The sequence below is a fragment of the Gouania willdenowi genome, chromosome 9 (assembly GCF_900634775.1).
Source record: "Gouania willdenowi chromosome 9, fGouWil2.1, whole genome shotgun sequence".
NCBI classification, from domain to species: domain Eukaryota; kingdom Metazoa; phylum Chordata; class Actinopteri; order Blenniiformes; family Gobiesocidae; genus Gouania; species Gouania willdenowi.
This window is the reverse complement of record NC_041052.1, coordinates 17,129,329-17,152,627: the sequence shown is the minus strand read 5'-3', so window position 1 is coordinate 17,152,627 and position 23,299 is coordinate 17,129,329. Positions and strand designations below refer to the sequence as shown.

The window sequence follows — 23,299 nt, the reverse complement described above, 5'->3', positions numbered from 1 at the left end:
TCACAGACACATGTAACTCAAACAGCACTGTGGCCAATCACAGGGAGGCAGCAGGAAAACTGGGAATCTACCCGCAAAATAAATACAACAAATAGGGAGAAATCGCACTAAAACATATAATTTTGGTGTTAGACATAGAACCGTGAAACAGGGGTCTCACACCCAAAACTTCTGAAACTCTGCCTCTTTTTCATTCTTTGATATTTCGCTTTATTACCATGAAGCACAAAATCAACTAATTTAGTTTAAAACAATGTTCTTTACTACAATGATGTTTTAGTCCTAAGACCCTTATAGTTGTAGACCCCTGCTGTGGATACATTAGTAAATAACAGCGAGTGTGTATGAGGAGGAGCTCACAATAGATTCATACATAACGTGTCAGTCATTTATTCTCACACCGTCGTCTAAACTAGTTCACACAATCTCACCACACATTTCACAACACAAATCAGTTCAGATCGGCCTGGAACTGAAAAAGTATGGAGTTATATTTGTGCCACAATTCTGCTTCACAGAGTAGAAAAATAAACTGTTGTTTTAGGTAGCGTGAACATATTATGTTTCCTCTCGCAACCTCCCACTCTGCGCTTGTAGATTAGGGTGTATGGTGTTATATTTGTGCCACCATTTTGCTCGAGCAAAAGATAATCGGCGCAAGCAGTTGCAATTTTTGTGAGACGAACGACAATTTTTGAAGACTAAAATATTGACTTTATTTGGGCAAAAGAAGAGTTAGGGATGACAGGACAAAGAAGGATGAGAGCATGCTGTTGGTTTAATGTGATGCTACTATTGTGTATAGGAGGTACTGTAAATCTGCTGTGTCAGTGTAGTGCCAAATGTTATATCACAATGTAAGCTATGGGAAACTGATCTTGTAGAATTTATTTTTGCTTGCTTAGAAATTATGGCACAAATAAAACTCCATAGAAACAAGCCTTCATTCATGACAACACCAGCTAAATGCCACACAACACAGAAGCATCTTCTTTACAGCTCTGCTCTTCTTCATCTGATTCTTTGAGGGTTTTCAGGAAAAGATCTGTCAGTCAGTCCTAAGGAAAAAAAAAAAAAAAAAGCATTGAAAGATCCTTGAGAGGAGAGGTGCGCAACTCACGGGTCGCAAGCCAAAAGTGGGTCATGCACTTTTTTTCTTCACCGTTATTAATTTACTGTTCATGGACATTTGAGTACTTTGTTAGTCTTCAAACAAGTGTAAAACAATCAGTTAAACTCCTGAACTTTATCCTTTTTTAGGAACGATTTAGCAATAATTTATTCTAACAAATTACTATTGAAAAATGTGAAGAAATCAACAGAAATGATTTGTATATTTATGTGCTGTTAATTAAATAACAGGTTCATAAAAAAAGACAATTTGTGTTGGGTTCATTTTTTGTTGCATTCTTGGCATTGTCATTGAGCTTGTGGATAGAAAGTGCTTCTTTTGGGTTCCTCTCATACAGTGTTTTTTTGCTATTAAGAGTGAAAAAGGATATTTATTCCCTGTCTGACAGTAATTGCCTGTTATTTAACTTATTTCTAATGTAATATTCAGCATCATCCCAAAAGGAAAACACACTCAGTGAGGAGACTATAATGGCAGAACACGCACTAATGTTCAGTGTTTACCTCTGTCACTCAGTGGGTGGCTCCTCGCTGCCCTCTGGTGGTGCGTTGGGATCCAGGAAGTCTTGATGCTGGAGTTCCTTCAGGTATTTGGGAGGAGTGAGGATGTGTGTCGAACCTGAAGGGAAACAAACCCAGAACAATTTGTGTGTACTTTGGTATCGTACTCCTCATTTGGTAAAAGTATGTGTATGTGCAAAAATCTGCAATAACATTTCAAATGATTTCCACTTATATTATTGAAAACTGCACTAAAACTTTTTTAATATTAATGATCTAATAGTTAACAGTGTGTTATTGTAAGATAAAGTGCTTGTGTATTGTTACTCGTCTCTATGTTGACCGTGTGACTCCTCAGTGCTGCCAACCCACCAATCAGAGCTTCCCATTTGCCGTTAGCCTGTGTGACTTCGTAGACGCAGCGCATCTCGCTGTAGGTCAGGCCTCCGATAATGAAGGCGATGATCCGGGGCCCCGTCTTCATCTCTGAGGGGCCCCTGTTCTTGTGCCAGTTCCCGTATCGAGCGCTGCTGCATGAGGTTGGTAGACCATGTTTGTGTCAACATTCCCTCAATGAGAGCACAAACTCTAATTATAAAAATGTCTCACCTCGATGGAGCGCTGGCTTTAGCAGAAACCTGTCGCTGGGAGATGTACGGGTACTGTTTAGGGTCAAGTTTGTCCTCGATTGCATCCTGTAAGAACAAACACCAAAGTTAGATTTATAACCGTGGATACATTAAGGAAGCTCAGGTTGATCATTTTAGTTCTCTATACAGAGTTACTGGTTTTTGCTAAATGCTGAGAAAAGTAAGAGCTGATATTAAATTTGATTTGCTTCTTTAGATATGATTTGTTATGGCTTGATGTGTTGTACTTGTTCATATCTCTGTTCATTATTTTAAATGGCTTGGTAATGGTCCATATGTAGAAAGAGCAAGCGACTAAGATAGAGAGCAATCATGATAGAAAACAATGGAAATAGAAAGCAAGATGGTGATAATGAAAACAAGAAGACAGTCATCAACATCCCCCGCTAGATTGGTTGTCATTATAACTCACAACCTTTTCCTTAATGTCCTAAATCTAAGAACTTAAATGTATACATAGGAAAAAATGTGTATACGTCAGAATATAAATTATTGAAGATACCTCGAACAGAGAAAATACAAGTTCTGATGAACTACGGCCGGGCCCATGGCCCGCGCCAAATAGCACGTACCACGTTCCCGAGAATTCAGTGAAATGACTCGGTTCCACCATCTAAAACAATAAAATTGTGCGATGTAAAATCATAATCTACATTGAATTGCCTTTGAAATGATATATCACACGACTATGTTCCAATAAATTTAGAAATTACCGGAAAAGGGGGTCACTCCCCCACTTTTAAAAAAGTCTACGAGAAGGTGTTGACATCCGCTCATAGAATATCAACATGAAATTACAGTCCAATTCAACGAGCATTAATTGAGGAGTAGTCATTTAAAAACTGAAGCCACACACCAAATTTGGTTAACCTATCTTAAACAGTTACTGAGAAAAGCTGTCCCCTTTAACTTGGTCGAACAAACGCATGGAGCTCAAACCTACATCCCCCTTCCACTTTGGGGCAGGGAAAAAAAAGTCTGCTAGCTTCATGCTAACAACTATGGGAAAACCCATGTATATGCTCATGCTAACATTTACCGCGATTGGCTGTGATTTATACGGTGTGTTACGAATGATATCAAACAGTAGACTTAACCATACTCACAAGCATATGTTTTTTCAAGCCTAAAATACAAGAACTTAGTTAGTGGAAACCAGTAGGACCATGGGCTTTCAAGATGGCGACTTTTGACTACTACGGCAACAGAGTTAGAGTAAAGAAAAGGGCAATAACTGGAAAAAAAAAATTGCGCACTTCTCATTCTCCAACTCCATCAAAGCATTGATACATTCAATGCCACACACCAAATTTGGTTATCCTGTCTTAAACAGTTTCTGAGAAAAGCTGTCCCCTTTAACTCGGACGGACGGACCTCAAACCTATATCCCCCTTCCACTTTGTGACAGGGGATAATAAAGAGCAAGATAGATAACGATTTAGAGAACAAGCAAATGGGAAAGAGCAATATAAGGAACAACAGAGATAGGAAAAAAACAGAGTGAGATAGAGAGCGCACCATGAAGAACAAGATAGAGTGTAAGATATACTGTAGAAAGATGGAGAGTGAGATTTCAAGATAGAATGCTATATAAAGATATAAAAACAGTCAGACTGATGGAAGTTTTGTTACCTCGATGAGGTCTTTGATGAGGGGAGTCCACCTGGAGAGCTGGTAGGTCTGCTCACTGACCCGCTCCTTACGATCAGGCTTCTTAGTTTTTTTCACTGTTTGCTGTAAGAAACAACCGTCGGTCAGCACAGCCAGTGTTTGAAATTGCAGTGTTCGACAATTTACATTGTGACTTTTATTCATCTCAAAGGTTCTTTGAGAAACGTGTGTTTTTTCATTGAAATAGACATTAATCGCTTCCATACGTTACTCGAGCGGGGAGTTTTACTTGTGTTTCACTTCAGTATCCCACACAGTGGCCCTCATTTATCAACCTTGCTTGAAAATGGGTACAAATCTGAGTGCACATCTGGTCATACGACAAGACCAACGTGTGATTTAGGAAACATTTGTATTTCCCCAATCCCAGGGTACAAATGATCGGGTGTTGATAAATGCGTCATAAACATCTTACGCCCTTAAATATTCTTGGTTCGGAGGCCCCGCTTACTGAACTCAAACAAACATTGGCAAGGAATTAGATGTTTCCGAGCTGAAAATCAGCATCCCTACAGCATGTAAGAGTAACAGTCCTGCTCACTGCCATTTGTAGCATTGGTTAAAAAGTGCATCACTGTGTTGGATAACCAAGGATGAGGCTGATGACATAATTAATGGATAGAAGGACACAGTAGCTGGTCAAAAGTGCAGGAGAGTTGCAGATTTTTTGTTCCACCCATGATGGGAAGTGTATGAGAAGAGCTAAAGAGTCACATGTGGCTGGGACCTCTGCTACCCTGGTTGGAAATAATTTCACTGTAAAATAAATCAATGTTAACGCTTTGAGATGACTTGTTGTATTTAGCACTATATAAATAAAGTTGAATTGAATTGAATGTTGAGTTTGTTGTGCTTTTGGTTTAAACACTCAACGCTCACCTCAGAGATAATGGGAACGCCCATGTGGGCCATGTTGGAGATGATGTCACTGTCCTCTGGTGGAATGTTGGCGTGCTGAAGGAGCTTACACAGGTTCTCCTCAGTCACACCTGACACACAGTCAGGCCCATGCAGCACAACACATGCACAAAGACATGCAGGTACGTCAACACAGCGTGCAAACACCAGATATGCATAAAATCCCTCAGGGATGCACGGATTAGAAAAGTGAGGCAGTTCTGACCGTTCTTTAGGAAGATGTAGAGCAGGATGATGCGGATTTTATCGGATATGCTGACGTTGGTGTCCAGCAGAACGGGGACGATCAACCTCATGGGATCTTTGATTTTCTCTCCCTCTGCGTCCGTCCCCATCGCCAGATCCTGGAAATGATAGTTAGCATACATGTGAGTGCGTGCGTTTGTGTGCATGTATGTGTGCATGTGTCACCTGTTCCACTCGACACAGCTTGTCCACTGTTCCCTGGTAGCGGTTCATGCAGTCCTCGGCTAGATGAAGATGTGTTGAATACTGAATAGAGACAACATCATCATCCTTCTCATCATCATGCAAAGTCCTCATCATTCTCATCCCCATTACCATTATCCTTACACCTTATCCCTTACCCAAAGTTGTAAATGATGCATTATGTTCTGCAGCCACAGCTGCTCAGCTTTACCTTACTGAGCTCCTTCTGGTATTGAGGCATCTTCTTCAGCATTTGAGAAAGTTCCTTCATCGTTGTCTGCAACAGTCAAACGCAGTGAACACATGTAGCTTTATAGCGTCATATCCAAGTGCACAGTAAAAATGTGCTTTTAAGAAAATGCAATATCCTTCAGTTATCTTGAATTCCAATTCAATTTACAATTGTTCTGCGTTGCCAGATACAGCTAAAAAATGCTCTTGAACGTCCTCCTTTAGACACCGTGGATCAGGTGGTAGAGGGGTCATCTTCTGATTGAGAGGTTGGGGATTCAATCCCAGTCTATACCTGTCTATGTGTCTTTGGGCAAGACACTGAGCCCTAAATTGCTCCCAGTGGTCGACTAGCGCTTTGCATGGCAGCTCAGTCCCATTGGTGTGTGAATGTGAGTGTGAATAAATGAATGAGCTAATATTTAAAGCGCTTTGAGACTACTACAGAGTAGGGATAAAGCACTATATAAATCAAGTCCACTTACCATTTACAACACTGCTTTTATAGTGTTTGTTATTCCTGTCTTTGTTGTTCCCTTTTTACATACAGTCAGTTTTTTTCCTCCTTAGAGTTAAAGTTACAAGAAAGTATTTAAAACTTAACTAGAACATGTGCTTTTCCTGAAGAAAATGCAAGTGAGAATGCAGGTACTGGCCTGCGTCACACTGCATTAGTTTAGCATTAGCATTAGCTAGCATTAGCAAACCTTAGCCTAATGTTAGCATTAGCCTAACATTTACATTAGCATAGCATAACATTAGCATTAGCTTAACCTTGCATTAATATAGCATTAGCACAAACCTAGCATTAGCATTTGCTGATGCATCCTCACTAATGCGTAGGAGAGTACATTCACTTTGAGTATCAATAATAAAAATTCATCAAAAAAAATTAATAAAATCCTCTTTATAATAATTCTAAAGAAGTCTAAATATATATAGTCTTCTACCTTCTCTCCAGTGTTCATCTTCTTGCTGGCGGAGAACTCCTTGAGTGATCGGGTCACAGCGCTGAGGAAGGAAACAATAATGATGAGAATGAGCAGAACATTCCCACCTTTCTCTGTCATTCCCATTCCTAGTTACTCACTTCGACACCTCGGCAATGTGTTTGTGTCTGAGGGTCAGCCACAGGTCGTCGTCCTCGTCCAGTGGGACCTCCTTTATCCTGGTCTCGCCCATCCCAGTGGTCTCAAACCTGACAGAGAAGCAGGGAGTGGATCATCAGCATATATAGCAACCACAGAGACACCACCTGTAATAACTCCTAATTTTCCTTACTTAATCCGTACAAATATGTTGAAAAATGTATTCACGTATAATCCTGATTGAGTGATGCCAGAATAAACAGTAGTGTAAACAATACTGTCTTTAAAGGTAAGAGAAATGGGGATGAGTACTCCTGCTGTGTGATTAGAGGTGAATTTAAACGTGTACTTGTAAACATCATTCTCGAGGCCCAGCAAGTCGTAGGCCATGGCCTGGAGGGTCAGCTCATGCAGGAGGGGCGATACAGGGTCAAAACCACGGTCCAGAATCAGCAGCTGAGTGCGACTCTTGTCAGGACCCTGAAATAATCACAAAACAGACATAGAACACAGAACAAAATGACATTATTATCTTTTTAAGAGGCCTGAACAGAGCAGGCAGCATGACAGTCCAATAACAGCAAATATATATATTTTTTAATCAGCATAATGATTTGAAATTATATGTAGAGCCGATAACATGGTCCCACCCCTTCACCCTTTGACCCTGCACCGCTACATGCTAAGCTAACTAAAACACGTGAGACTGGTCGTTGGTAATGAGTGTCTTCTAAGAGAAGACACACACCATCAACACATTTACCATCTGCAATACATGGAATGCAAAGATTCTTTATCTCTCACCTGGAAGGACACCATCAGTATGACAGCGATTGGAAAGACATCTGTGATCATCATCACAGGATTAAAGTAAATTCTGGGCTATAACATTATTGCAGGTTCTTATTCTTAATAACCTGCAGTTTTTCCAGAAATAATTCAATACATTTCTAGTAAATTCAATTGCCTTTTTTGTGACAAAAAGTCTAAATTGAGGATATTTGATAAAGATGCACAGCAGATATTGGTTCTCAGGAGGGAAAACATCTTCCTGCTTCCTATCCCACATAAAAAATACACTATTAAAATGACAACAGCTGGAAATGAACTGAAACAGCTGTGAAAGAGATGTTTAACAGTTATGTAAATCATTGCATTTATCATCTGTCCAGTTAAACATCTGCATGTCAAAAGTGCCTTAATTTGAGATTAGTGTTTTTAATGGTTATCAGCCACAGAAACATAAAAATATCAAAATCGAGTGAAATAAGTGAAATATCAAACTGAGCTCACCTCTCCCATGGTGGGATCATCTGCCTTGTATCCATCCAGCTTCTCCTGCAGCATCTGAGCCAGTACTGCACAGTCCTTGTACTCCCTAAACCCACAAAGCACGCCAGTCACATCGCGATACAACAACAAGGAATATGAAATAGACTGTGGGGAAAAAAAAGATCTATAAAAAACCAAACTGGCCAAACTGGAAAAAATAAAATATAACTAATCATTAAATAACCCTGGCCTTTGACTGTTTACGTTCTTCAGTTTCCTAACACGTCTAATATTGGACATCCATCACAGACTGCCAAACTGTCCTTGTGTACGCGACATCTGCAGATTTATGAGCATAAACCTGGTCCTTTTTGCTCTCGTTGACCATTCTTATAATGCCAGTCGAGCTCACCCTCTGTATCGGACGCCCGGATACTCCTTCAGAGTGGCACAAAGTGTTGCAATCTGCTCGGCACAGCGCTCCAACATGTTGTTCTTCACGTCAGCCTTGAAAGGGCTGTAGAAGTCCTGAAAGGCATCCAGTTTGTCCAGGGAGAAGACCTAGACACAGAAGAGATGACAGAACAAGGCTTTAAAACATACAACGGCAACTGGCCTTTTCCCCCAGGATGTTCTCACTCTTATTGTGGCTGTTTTGGACACTATAAATATTAATTTACACAAAGGGGTTCATATCTGTGTTAAACTCTTCAACCAAGGATGCATCAGAGAGTTGCATTAAAGTGATGACTCTGTATCAACCAATAATGGAGCATGTCAACAGTGTCACTTTGTGTCTGTGCATTGAAAGCAACAACAGACTTCACCTGTCATGGCTCAAAGCACGGAGGTGGGCTGTGACCTAAAGCAGTGATTCTCAACCAGGGGTACACGTACCCCTAGGGGTACAGGAGCACATTACAAATGGTACTCAGAAACATGTATTAATTCATTAAAAAATAATAGGAAAAACTTTTTTTTAGGCTATATTCTGGACACATTTACCACAAAATAACTAAATCTATTGTTCAAGAAAATACTGTACGTGTACCATTTAATCACTTCTGACAATAGGAGACAATAATTATTGGTAGCTACCTATATTTTAAAAAAGAGACAGTATTTACTTACGATTGAAGTAATCACATAGAAGTTGCATTGTTGATATATAACATTTATTATTTTGAGTTTGTGGGTTAATCCTGGGAACCAATGGTTGAGACGCAGGAAGAAGTTTAGTAAATGATACATTATGGAGTGGGTACTTATGATATGAAGAGGGGTTGGAAAACATTTCCCGAAAGAGGTATTAATAGTAACTTTTCTTTTTTTTCTTTGTCTGCACATGCTGTTAAGGGTCAACACTACATGAAGTGCAATTTTAAGACAGCAACTCGTGTTTTGCTCTTGCAATTAAATAAATGAATGTATTTTATTGCATAATTGTGACCATCACCAGCCCCCCTTAAGGAATGGTAAGAAACACTTTAATAAAGAGAGGATATAAAAAGAGAGGGCAGTGTTACACCTAGGTGAGGTGGAAGGGAACAGGGAAGATGGAGTCAGGGTAGGAAATGGAAGGGGTGGGGAAGAGTCGACTGTTTTAAGGTGAAAGTGAATTGTGATGTCATAGTTGTGCTTATTGTATTGTGTAATCAGTTCAGCCAATCTGGTGACAGGTGTGGAGAAATAGAAGCGAGTGACACAGCACCCAGCTTAAGTATAATGGTGGTGGCGGTGAACAGAGGGAAGGAGTGAGTGGTTACACCTAAAACTGGTATTTGGGATCAACGTGTCTAAGGTTAAGCCCAGTACGAGTTTATCCCACAGCCCAAGGCGTGCCAGTGCATCAATGACCAATGTTTGTGCAAGAACCACCCAGGCGCTGCTCCAGGTCAGCAGCAACAACGGGAGCGAAGGAGCCCCAGGCCACCCCCCCACAACCGAGCAGCCCCCCCAAACTTCCCAGATACCCCAGGCTGAGAGGCAGCCACCGCCCCCACATACACACCCGAGAAAGCCCCAAGGAACCGAGGACCCAGTGCACCACGCCACCGACCTCAATCCCTCACCCCGAGGCACAGTAGAATACTGTAGATATTATGTTGAAGGCTAAAATGTATGTAACCAATTAGTTAATAAAGGGTCAGTTTTTCTCATACCTACTGTTGCTGACTATTGTTCTCTGTTTGAGTAACATCACTTGATCAAACCTTTTCTAACATTACACATTACAAAATAAGTAATCATTATAAAAATAAAAAAAAGTATGTATGATTAATGCTGATATCGTATCGGATCAATATCGGTATCGGCCGATACGCATGGCTGCAATATCGGTATCATTTTGGAAATTAAAATTTGTATCGGGACATCCCTATTTTAAATGGCCCCAAATAAAGCTAGAGGCAATGCACCAGAGATTAAAACAACTGTGATTAGCAGCAGGGGATTTAATTGTCACATAGTGCAATGTGTAATAAAAGCGCCGTGCATAATGCGATGAGACACTAATTAAATCATCCATCTGTGTCCGACTCCATTGCATGATAACTGCTCCTGTGCGTTCTCTCTGCACGTTATTGGCTGCAGCAGAGGAAACGCTGTCCTCTCAACTAAAGAGAGGAATGACGATGAGGCGGGATTAGGTCTTTTTCCTCTTTTAGGAATAAATCTGAGGATTGAAAATCAGAGATGATCCAGCATATAACAACTCCCAGCTGAAACTTAAAGCATCAGACCAAGTCTTTGTTTTTTATTTCACTCATATATGGACATAAAACCCAACACTAGGTACGCTGATATCGCCAAAGACCCTTTTGTAACAAAGACATTTTCAGATACGGAGGTACCACTGTAACTTTATTGCACATGGTTTTCAGGTAAATGCTGAGAAAAGTAAGGCCTAAGTAACGTCAAACAGTATTTTCATTTTACTTTTAAGCTATGAGAATGCAAAGCTTTATTATTATTTTATTTTTAAAAGCATACTAAAACTCGACGAATTCTACACCAATTTAAACAATTCATACATCAAACTGTGCAACTGCGAGGTGACTATGGAAAAGGCCTGGGACATTTGCTTTGTGTTTTTGTTATTAGACAATTGTTAGCAACACAGTGTCTATTTGTGTTCATGTGGGAAAAACTAATAAAAAGGAGTGTCAAACATATTTTCAATCAGGAGCCAAATTTGCAAAAAACTAAGTCAAAGTCAAAAGTCATCTTTATTGTCAATTATTCAACATGTGCTGGACATACAGAAAAATTAAAAAAATGTTTCTCTCTTCGCCACGGTGTAAGCTAACGGTAGAAGGATTTTAAAAATATATACAGAATATAAAGGATAAAAATAAAAGGACACCTTAATCTCTTGTTCTGTGGTTCTTCTCCAGGTGGTTCTAGGTCTACCTTGCGGGTTCCAGGTTAGAGCATGTATTGTTATTGAGGTGTTTTGGCTTCTGAGTGTGTGGCCTCTCCAGTTCCATTTTCATCTTCTAATTTGGCTTGTTTAGTGAGGTCCCGCAAAATGGTATTTGTGATGTTGTTGGGCCAGTATATACAGTACCTAGCAGGTGTCAAAGGCAGCGGTTGAGGAATGTCTGGGGATGGTTGATTATGTTGGTGGTTATTTTCCAGGTTTCTGAGTTGAGTAGGGTGGATTTGACATTGGAGTTAAAAATTTGCAATTTGGTTTTGAGTGAGATGTTTTTTGCTTTATATTATTTGAGTTTAAGAACCAGTATATGCAACAAAAAAAAAGACACGAGTAAAGAGGTTGAGTGATTCTGTGTTGGTGGTGACTTTACCTGAGGACAAGCCTCATGACAATTCAATGCATATTATTTTATATGAGAAAAAACTGATGTCCACAGTCATTAAAATGATCCAAACCAGATGAAATCCAGAAATCCTCCTTAAGAAGGAAGGTTCTGGACCATTCAGGTCTTACCTGAGACTCATAGGGCAGAAAGGCGATGTGGATCTCAGTCAAGGCCTTCATGGCTTTGGAAGCTCTTGATTTGGTCAACAGTCCAAACAAGGAGTCTGGGATAGCTGCAGAGATTCACAGGAAAAAGGTAACATCAGAATGGACGACATCTGGATGTAAATGTTGGCTGTAGAGCCTAAATTCCCAAACTGGAAAAAGTGTGGTGTTCTAAAACTTTTGACCGGTGGTGTATGCAAGGCGCCGACAAGATCCAAGCAATAAGAGACAGCTATCAGTCCCTGCAGGATTTTCTCTTTAAAATTTCATTGATTTTGTGACCAATTATTATTTAATTTGTGGCAAATATGTGAAAAAAATTCAGGAAAATTTTGTTCTTTGAACCAACTGAAATTTAAAATGACATGTCATGTGAAAAAAGCACGGGGAAATTGTGATCCTCCAAATATTGAGGAGTTTCATGGAATTTGTGTATTTAGATATCTGAAATGATTTATCTGCAAATGAATTATTTGGTAATTTGGACAATAATTTACATTTTTTTTCTCTCTTTTTAACTTTCTCCTGAGGGTCGAATTTGATGGTATAAAGGGCTGGATTTGGCCCCTGAGCCTTAAGTTTGACACGTGCTGTCGGGCTACATTGTACATGACATTACATTATTATGTTTTTAAGTGTAGGAGACTGTGAAAAGTTTGGGAACCACTGCTGTAGAGCCTCAAACACACCTCAAGATATCGAAGGTTTAACGTGCGTGTTAACACAACCACAAAGGCAAATCCTACGATTGGAAGGCTTGGGACCATCTAATGTTGTTTAAATTATTTTAGTCCTACAACCACAAACAGTTCGGTTTACTCTCACATAAAACTTGCAAAATCTTAGTCATCTACTTCTTAGTGGTAATGATCGCCATTTTCTATCAGAATGATACTGTCAGTTGATGTGAGTGATTGGATCCACTTACTGTCGGTGAAGAAGACGTGAGCTGCTCGGTATCTGGGACTCTGAGGATCTCTGAAGTCATCGATCAGAGCCTCCACAGACTGAAAGGGAAAAATAACATCAGATGTGCTGAGGAGGTCAGTGGAGCTCGTCACGCTGCAGGAGAACAACGTCCGTACCTCGTCTGAAGGTGTGATCAGGTAAATGGCCTCCATGCTGGGCAGAGGCTCACGTCTCTTTGTGATGTCTTCTACAACTGATGAGGACAGAGAGGGTTAGTGCTTATCCAATAGATGAGTAGATACGTTATTATCCGAAGGTGAAAGAGGGATAACAAAACTTTAATGACATCTCCTAATACTGACAAAGAAACAAATACTATAAGTGAAGAAGAAACGTAATTATCTATATATATGTTTCTTTATACATACATATCGTCTATGTCTCTTTATTTACACATGTATCGCCTGTCTCTCTTTATTGATGCATATCGTCTATGTTTTTCATCCTTTATTGAGCTAAGGTAAATCTTTTCATTGAAGCACAACACCACCAACTGAAAATGTAAAAAAATATAATTAAGTTTCTTCAATAGGAATCAAATGAACACAAAGAAAAACGTTATGATCTTTCATATTTCTTCGAACAAAAAAGTGCAATTAACAATGTGCAGTCATTCTTATCAAAGTGTCTTGAATACAAATACAACTTTTATCAGCTTTCATATTTTGCATACTTGATACACTTTGTGGTAGGGATAAAAGTAAGTTTAAAAAAATAATGTATAAATTATGATTAGAAGTACAAACTAACTTTATTCTGTCAAATATTGTTTTGTTTCATATAATGTATTTTTCACGTTATATATATTAATATTATTTATACAACAATAATAAATAAATACCACGAAACAAAAATATAAACGCAACACTGGGTTTTGCTTCCATTTTTCATAAGCTGAACTCAAAGATCTAAAACATTTTCTATATACACAAAAGACCTATTACTCGCAAATATTGTTCACAAAAGTGTCTAAATCTGTGTTAGTGAGCACTTTTCCTATGCAGAGATAATCCATCCCACCTCACAGGTGTGGCGTATCAAGATGATGATTAGACAGCATGATTATTGCACAGGTGTGCCTTAGGCTGGCCACAATAAAAGACCACTCTAAAAATGTTCAGTTTAATCACACAGCACAATGCCACAGATGCGCAAGTTCTGAGGAAGCGCGCAATTGTCATGCTGACAGCAGGAATGTGCACCAGAGCTGTTGCCTGTGAATTGAACGTTCATTTCTCTACCATAAGCCGTCTCCAAAGGCGTTTCAGAGAATTTGGCAGTACATCCAACCGGCCTCACAACCGCAGACCACGTGTAACCACACCAACCCAGGACCTCCACATCCAGCATGTTCACCTCCATGATCTGTCAGTTTGCATAACCAAAGAATTTCTGTCAGAAATTGTCTCAGGGAAGCTGATTTGCATGCTCGTCGTCCTCATGGGGGTCTCGGCTTGACTGCAGTTTGTCATCTTAACCAACTTGAGTGGGCAAATACTCGCATTCATTGGCATCTTGCACGTTGGAGCGGTGTGCTCTTCACGGATGAATCCTGGTTTTCATTGTTCAGAGCAGATGGCAGACTGCGTGTGTGGCGTCGTGTGGGTGAGTGGTTTGTTGACGTCAACGTTGTGGATTGAGTGGCCCGTGTTGGCGATGGGGTTATGGTATGAGCAGGCGTATGTTATGAACAACAAACACAGCTGCATTTTATTGATGGCATTTTTAATTCACAGAAATACCGTGACGATTGTGCCATTCATCCGCGAGCATCACCTCATGTTGCAGCATGCTAATGCACAGCCCCATGTTGCAAGAATCTGTGTACACAGTTCATGGAAGCTGAAAAAAATCTTAGTTCTTGAATGGCCAGCATACTCACTGGACATGTCACCCATTGAGCGTGTTTGGGATGCTCTGGATCGACATATACGACAGCGTGTTCTAGTTCCTGCCAATATTCAGCAACTTTCCACAGCCATTGAAGAGGAGCGGACCAACAATCCACAATCAACAACCTGATCAACTCTATATGAAGGAGATGTGCTGCACTGCGTGAAGCAAATGGTGGTCACACCAGATACTGACTAGTTTTCTGATTTTCCCCCCTGGTTAAGCAAAACTGCACATTTCAGGGTGGCCTTTTATTGTGGCCAAGTTGAGGCACACCTGTTCAATTGTCATGCTGTCTAATCAGCATCTTGATATGCCACACCTGTGAGGTGGGATTGATTATCTCTGCAAAGGAGACGTGCTCACTAACACAGATTTAGACACATTTGTGAGTAATAGGTCTTTAGTGTATATAGAAAATGTTTTAGATCTTTGAGTTCAGCTCATGGAAAATGGGAGCAAAAACAAAAGTGTTGCGTTTATATATTTTTGTTCAGTGTACATCATATTACTTTTAATTACATTTTCTTCTGTATTGTTAAACATTTAAAGTTTTGATCCAGATTTGATCTATATTGTGTATTTCTATGGGATTTTTATGAATATCACAAGGTATAACTTTATTTGCACACATCCACAGTGGTGGGGGTCTCCTCTCAGCTCTGACCTGCTGTGTGACTGTGCACTTTGGGACAGGGAGGGGCTCATGGTAGCACAATGGCATATTTGCACACAATAAGTAATAAATAACTAATGTTTTTTCAGAATTCGAATCAGAATATAAATACTTATGTAATCTTTATATACATATGTAATCTATTTCTCTTTATATATAAAAATGGATGGTATATGTCTCTCTATACATTTATATCATCTATGGTTTTCTATCGATGCACATATATTATTAATGTCACTCTCTAGACATAGATAATACATGTGTGTATATCTCCCTCTACATGCATATTGTCTATGTATCCTCTACATACACACGCATAATCTGTCTCTCTATATACAGTATATGAACAAATATATCTTTTATAACCATCTATAAATAAATATTCTATATTTCTCTCTATATATACACATATTTATCATTTAATATCTCTAAGAAGAAGTTGCACCCATAGTCCAGAAGTAGCGGCCATGGGATTAAGTTGGATACATGTTAACCTTTTCACATTTTAAAACAGAAAAACTGTCTATCTAGTTTTACAAGTTAATTTCGCTCTTGAATCTGACCTCTGACAGCAGTGACGTTATCTGGAGGTCATAATATTTTAGTTTATGAATAAAGTGTGTTTAGTGCTTATGAAGCCTCACAGTCCTTTAAATGATATGATGAATGAATGAGCAGCTGAGGAGAAACTCACTGGTGATTCCCTCGGACATGATGTCCGTCATCTTACAGCAGGAGGAGACCATCCTCATGCTCAGCTTGTCCACCACCAGCACCTTCAGACACAGCAGAGGGAACAATCAGTGTGCGTGTGTGTGTGTGTGTGTGTGTGTGTGTGTACTGCAGGCAGCTCATTCAAGCAAAGACAAAATTAAAAATAAATTAAAAAAAATAACATTAGACAACAAACAAAATTAAGAACTTCATGTTTATTTACAAGGTAAACATATGGAATAAACAAAAACGGACTTCAAATACTAGAAATCAAAGGTACAGAGTGAATTTGTTCTTCGTTGTGTCATGCAATGTTGTCATTTCATGTAATTTAAATATTATTTGATAGGTAAAAAGGTGATTTTATTTTGAAGAGGTTCATATATATATATATATATATATATATATATATATATATAAAATCTAACACGTTCCTATTTTAAAAATTACCTTAAATAATAAAAAAAGATACATTTGTAAAAATAAATAAATGAAATGAATTGAGAAATGCTAAATTAATTTGGTAAATTTGTAATTAGTATTTGTTTTAAACTTCCGGTACATAAATTCCACTTTAAATATTTAATATACATATCTAATTATAAAATTATATTATAATATGAGTATATAGTGATAAAAAAATTTTAAAAATAGTAAATTGAGAAAAATGACCTTTTTGTTGGAAATCCGTGGCCACAAATTAGTCGCAACTATTTTGCGTGGAATAACATTTACTGAGTGTATATTTTTGCCTTGATTTCATTTAAAAGCAATGAATGACTAAATAAATAGACTTCACAGGCAGAACTTCAGTAGTTTAGTGAATATCAAGTGTTAAAGCAGGGCTTACCTTCCATTTTCCTTTTTCTCTGGCTTTCTTGATAACGTCATTCATAATTTCTAAAACAAAATAAATATCAGAGCATCAGTAAGACTTTAGACATAATGCTTTTTTAATCACAATGTATGATATCATGCAGGGGTGTCAAACTCAAGGCCCGTGGGCCAAATCCGGCCTCCCAGAGCTTTCTATTCGCCCCGTGGGAGGATTTTGTTCAAAATGAAAAATACAAAGAAAACATACAATATTATTAGCACTGGATGGTTCGGTTGCAAATATTTCTGTTCTTCTAAATTCACAAATTAAATGATTTTATATGATATATATGGAAGCCTGCAATATTTCTATGTCCATTATTCAAGGATTTCAACACAAATTGTTTGGTTTCATTACATTTTTCCTTAAGACTTACTATTTCTCACAAATAGGCATTTAGAAATCGCAACAATTATTATTATTACTTTTTAAATGATGCAAATTTAACAATCCTTTAGGTCAAATACTAGACATGAATATTATTATACAAGGTCCATCACATACATTGTTCAATGTGAAGAGTGACCCATGGCAAAATAATGATGTAATTACATTTTATTACTTTTCTGGTTTGGCCCACTTAAGATCAAACTGGGCTGTGAATGGCCCCTGATTGGAAGTGAGTTTTACACACCTGATGTAATGTATTATATGAATGAATGAATGCTTTTATTTCGGTTTTAAAAAACAAAACAAAATTAAAAACACGTTTTTACAACAGAATTCATCAAAAAGCTACCAAAAAAGGAATAGGCTGAAGCCCCAAGGCTTATTTTTGCCTATCCTGTACCATCATAGGATTAACTAAACAATTCACAATAAAACATCAGTACTAGCACATTGTTACAAAACACATAATAGGTGAAACTGAAGAATCGAAAACAATCAAATTTCATTGTAATCGTTGATAATTTAAAATTTTAAGGTCTTTTTAAAAACTTTATTTCATCGTTTAGTCCATTCCATAATTTTACACCCAAAAATGACAGACATCTGTACCTGAGATTTGTTCTGACTTTGTAAGTTTCAAACATCAGCAATCCCCTTAAGTTATAAATCCCCTGCCGTAGCTTAAACATCTTTTGAATACAAACAGGAATTTTCTTATTTACCACTTGAAACATAATTTCTAATGTTTCTTGAATATACAATATCCTGACATTTTAATGTGTGTGATCTTAGAAAAAGCTGATTTGTAGAATCACGGTATCCAACTTAATTTATTATCCTAATAAGGTAGCTCTTTTCTGCAGTTTAAATATTGGATCTAGGTTCATTTTATATGCATTTCCCCAAATTTCAACACAGTACGTCATATAAGGCATCACAATTGAAAAGTACAGCAAATGAAGGCAGTTCTTATTCATCAGTCCTCTTGTTTTGTAAAAAATTGAGATAGACTTGGATCATTTTTGTTTTACATGTTTTATGTGAGGCTTCCAACAAACTTTATCGTCTATTATTACTCCCAAGAACTTGGTTTCATAAACTTTTTCAATTTCAACAATGTTTAAATTCCGTCTCACCTCAGTGTACCAAACAACATAAATCTAGTTTTCCTTTTCATATCAAAAATTATATTTACAAATGATATTTCATTCAATATACATAAATAAACATGTCATTTTGACTGATGGATATAACAGTAGAAGCATTGTGTGATCCATATCAGTGATCTTTATTTGACTATGGCGTTTCTCAGACTAAATAGGAAAAACAAACTGAAAATAAAAAGGTATTTCAAAGGCATTCGGACAAAAAAGAGTGTAGAAACACAGCGGCCCACTTTCCATCTGTGTGTTCTAAGCGGGAAGAGACTCTAATCTGCTCCAAATCCTCTTACACCGACCACGGCTCCACTGCACTATTTCTGTTTCTATGTCAGCGGCTGTGACCACACACACACACGCACACGCACGCAAAAACAAATACTATCCTAACCCTTCATCATATGTGGAACATGTGATCACACTAAGCCAATGAGGATTTTTTTTTTAGGCGCAACATAAAATTTACCATAATTGTCACAATTTCAAAGAACATTGATCCTGAAATGTGTCTTTGTGTATAAACTATAGGAAATAAACGTGTTTCCATAATCACTGAACAACAAAAAAAACTTGGTGAACAAATCATTTGTACAACTTTTTCACGTGATTAAAACTAGACGAAGACTAAATGCAAACAATACGATCAAAAGGCCCAACCTTTACATCAGTAAATACGTAAAAACAATAACTTTAATCAGTCTTAAATAAGTAAAAATAACATGTTTTCATTAAAAAAAAAAAAGATATATATTGCATCATAAAGTACAAGAATGATAGAAAAAAGCTTAATGGAAATCTAAAAGTATTTTTTAGGTGGAAGAACAACCAGTTCCCATTCTCATTAGACTAAATACAAACCAAACCAGGAAGACTAATGCCTTGACGGAGTCATTTTGTGTAAATATGTTGTCGTATTGTGTGTTTTCTTGTTGTTTTTGGAGCGATTTTGTGTGTTTCTGTTGTCATTTTGTGAGGTTTTTTCCTTGTTGTTTTTTTGTGCTATTGTTATTTTATGTATTGTAATGTGTTATCATGGGTTTTTTTTAGATTTTGTGTATTTTTGTTGTCGTTCGATGTCAGTAATGGACATGGACAGCGATTATGTGTCCATGTGTGAAAAAAAAAAATCTGTCTGCACTGAATGCTAAAAACCAGCTCTTCCTAAAGGTTAGAGCACTTGTAATCTGTTTATGACTAAAATTCAGCATATTGGGGTGAAAAATGTAAGTACAAATTATCCTTATCTTTACTTCAGTATTAATTTGGGAGAATATTGATTACTTTTACTTTACTACATTCCTTTTTTTATCTATTGTATGAATTTTCCAGACATTAATGTTCTTGTTTGCAAATATGTAGCAATGTAATACACTGTAATATGCATTATAATAGATATACTGTACGTACTACACTGAACTACACAGTGTAGCAACGTGTATTTATAGGAGGCACGCTTTTGGAAAATGTAAATGGTTACTCTTTTTCAGTCAGTTTTGTCTGTTTTTGGTCTTTTTAGTTTTTTGTTTGTTTTTATTACATTTGTACATTTTACTCACTAGGAGTAAAAACTCACACGAAAACAGAAATACTGAAAATTATAAAAAGGTGATTAGAAACACTACCAAACGATACATACGTGATTGAAAAATAAAAAAAAACGAAGGCAAACATAGAGACCAAAACCATGATTAACACAAGAATAAATATTAAATACAAATACTCAGGATTATACTTTACACTACATATCATATGTTCCAGATTCGCACCAGTTTTTTGGTCACTTTCCATAAACTTTGCCATTTTTATAGAGAAAAAAAAAATCCACAGTTAAGTCGCTCTGGGTCATAAGTCGCAGCCTTAATTTAAAATGAAATATAGTTTGGAAAATACACATCTACAGTAGTTCTTTTTCCCTAAACAGAGCCAGCAGACGAAAACAGCGTGTAGTACGGTACAGACTTATGTTTTAACAATATATCCAGGTCTTTTAAAACAGAGTAGAGCGCAGTTTCGTACGTCTTCTCCGTGTCGGCCACCATTGTTTGTTTTGATACTGCTTGGCACAGGGGATATGACAGTTTTTTTCTGTTCGGCTCTTAATGGCTCGTCCAACTCTGGAGCGAGGAAGTGAGCAGAGACGTCCACATCACCAAACCCACTTTCTAACAAAACGTAAGGAAGTGGGTGTGGCTCGTAGTATGTGTGACGCATAATTTAATTGTTACTGCTTTTTGCTTTGCTTTTATTAATCTGCTGTTTCGGTGTGAAATCGATACTCGTATTTGGAGTACGAAGCCTTTCCATTTCCATATATATATATATATATATATACTATACTATACCATAAATCATTAGATACCCCATCGCCCTGCTGGTAGTATGTGATGGCAGATGTTGGGGTGTGGCCGTAGGGGGTTTTGTTTGCTTCCCTTTTGCACATAGGGAGAACTGCATCTCAGTGGCTTTGAACTATAGTTCCAGTGGCTGGGATGGAGGGTCCACTGAAAAGTATTTACACCAGGAAAGGAGGCTTGACTAGTCCTTTTTGCTTCTTGGAAAAACTGTTGCTAGGTCTGAAAAGTTACTAAATATAGAGGCAAAATCACTTAAGATGGCCACACTGGTCTAAAGTCCCAGCTTATAGCATCTCCTGGTCTGTTGTTCGATTAAGATTATATTAAGATTAAGCGTAATATCAAAGTGTGACGTATGCTGTACTGCTCTGATTGGTTTGGCTTTTTAGAAACCATGGTCGTCCGAACTCAAAAAGAGGATTTCCTGGACCCTGCAGTGCTTTATTTTTTTTATGTTTTTTTTTTGTCTTAAACCTCCACTGGAACATTAGTTTCTATTCTTGGTCCGAGCTGACGCAAACCAAAAAGAAACACACTTGTCCTTCTACTTCAGGGATGGACAACTTTAATCACATGACATTCATGTCAGCATTTAGAATCGTGTCCAATCTGAGCATTAGGACAGGAAAGAACAAAATGTTTCATCTGTTTTTGGAGCCATTATGTGTAGGATTTATTTTGGCAGCCACACCAACAAAGATTTTGAAACACGTGTGTCCCCTGGGGCCCAGTTGCCTCCTTGTTTGTGTCACCTTAAGGGTATCCACAGAGGACTTAACTCAGGACTCCCTGCAGGAACACACACACTGGGGCACAGAGCGCTACATTCAAAGGTCTGTCACAATTTCTGTGAAAATTGTATTTAAAATGTTTATTCTTTTGCTTTTTCAAGGCCACCCCATGAGGATTTGAGTATAAGGGCCTCATGCCACCAGTTGAATATTCTTTATAGCTTCAAATTTAAACAGAAAAATTATAAAAATTCTTGTTCATCAAGGGAAGTTATAACAATAAATCAGATGTCTCAAGCTGCGGTGCGGGGGCCTCTTACATACCACGACCTATCATTTACTCACTGTTTGGTGTTCATTGAACCTAAACTCTGCCTGTGCAACATTTTTGATGACTTATCAATTATTTGTTTATTATTAACAAACTATTATATTAAAACTGCTGTTTGCATTTTTGTAAGAATGTTTTAAGAAGTAAAAAAAAAAAAAAAACGTTTCTTCAGACTTTTTGAAACATGAAATGATGAGATGAGATACGATGAGATAATAAGATAGTGTAATGAGATGAGATAATACTTTATTAGTACCACATTACGAAGACTCTGCACTCTGATAGACTTAGAGATAGATTAACTCATCATCAAGCTCTGCAGAAGCCTGATAACCATCCTGGTCATTTCAATCAGGTGTGTTGGAACAGGGAAACATCTAAAACATGATGGATAGGGGCCCTTGGGGACCAGGGTTGGGCACCCCTGCTATAAAACAATGCCACACATGAAGTTGTCCAACCAAAAAAATCATTTAACAGTTATAAAAGTTATACATACACTAAGACTTTATTTGATAATGAAGGCACAGACGATTTTGGTTAAATTGTATTTATTTTATTTTTCCCTCCCTTTGCTTAAAGCCTTTTTTTTACGTTTTATTCTGCCTGGAAGACTGATACTTTGATATTGTTTGTAAAAGGCTACAATGCACATATTTGGTTTCTATTCTAAATAAATAAATAAATAAATGTTGGTGAACGTGGTTAAAAAATAAGTGAAGGAAAAAAAATCACTTTTTAAAGCTCTGAAATGTAAACTTGAAAAATTAGATGTGGGCAGCTTTCAAAACGCATTTGATATCAGATAACATTAGTTGTTGTGTTTATATTGACTATAACTTTGATGAAACTGGGTTCCCCCAAAAGAGTGTAGCCACATGTTGCATCTAATGAACAATATTCTGATTTGTGTCTCCTCACATTCTGCTTTATTATGTACTGACGTGGAAACACGAGCTGTGGTGTACAAAAAGAAAAATGCAGTTTTTTTGTGTTTGTTATCATGTCTTCCTATTGAGCGCCTACAGACTGATGTCAGAGCTTAATCCGCGCAAAGATTAGCGATGCAGGATTTAAAACCTGACCGTGCACCAAGCGCCTGCTCTGCACACAAACACCCGCAATATCACAAAATTGCATCACACGATATCACAACATCGTCCAATTTAGCGTGAACACCAATAAAACACACGAAGAATATATCGTTTTTTAAAAACTCCTTTCGTGCCGGTGCGTCCGTGCGCCTTTTACGCACCGCCCTCTTCAAAAGAAAACCAAACGTAGATCTGTCACCACAGCATCACCGACGGTCAGAAATTGATTTT

The 23,299-nt window shown here is 37.8% G+C and overlaps 1 protein-coding gene across 1 annotated transcript in view; it reads right to left on the bottom strand.

Moving 5' to 3' along the window:
- Positions 1-86: 86 nt before the first annotated feature.
- Positions 87-23,299, bottom strand: part of stxbp1b (syntaxin binding protein 1b) — a 23,478-nt gene continuing 265 nt past the window's right edge. Inside the window, exons 2-20 of the mRNA XM_028457201.1 lie at positions 16,982-17,031; positions 16,112-16,193; positions 12,965-13,041; positions 12,808-12,886; positions 11,844-11,947; positions 8,304-8,452; positions 7,913-7,997; positions 6,969-7,099; positions 6,622-6,729; positions 6,482-6,542; positions 5,512-5,577; positions 5,283-5,363; positions 5,077-5,215; positions 4,833-4,942; positions 3,915-4,016; positions 2,242-2,327; positions 2,005-2,162; positions 1,636-1,750; positions 87-1,058 (exon numbers count right to left, since the gene is read on the bottom strand). Of these exons, the coding sequence (XP_028313002.1) occupies positions 1,641-1,750; positions 2,005-2,162; positions 2,242-2,327; positions 3,915-4,016; positions 4,833-4,942; positions 5,077-5,215; positions 5,283-5,363; positions 5,512-5,577; positions 6,482-6,542; positions 6,622-6,729; positions 6,969-7,099; positions 7,913-7,997; positions 8,304-8,452; positions 11,844-11,947; positions 12,808-12,886; positions 12,965-13,041; positions 16,112-16,193; positions 16,982-17,031 (1,778 nt within the window). The 3' untranslated portion in view covers positions 87-1,058; positions 1,636-1,640. The remainder of the gene's footprint in view (positions 1,059-1,635; positions 1,751-2,004; positions 2,163-2,241; positions 2,328-3,914; positions 4,017-4,832; positions 4,943-5,076; positions 5,216-5,282; positions 5,364-5,511; positions 5,578-6,481; positions 6,543-6,621; positions 6,730-6,968; positions 7,100-7,912; positions 7,998-8,303; positions 8,453-11,843; positions 11,948-12,807; positions 12,887-12,964; positions 13,042-16,111; positions 16,194-16,981; positions 17,032-23,299) is intronic.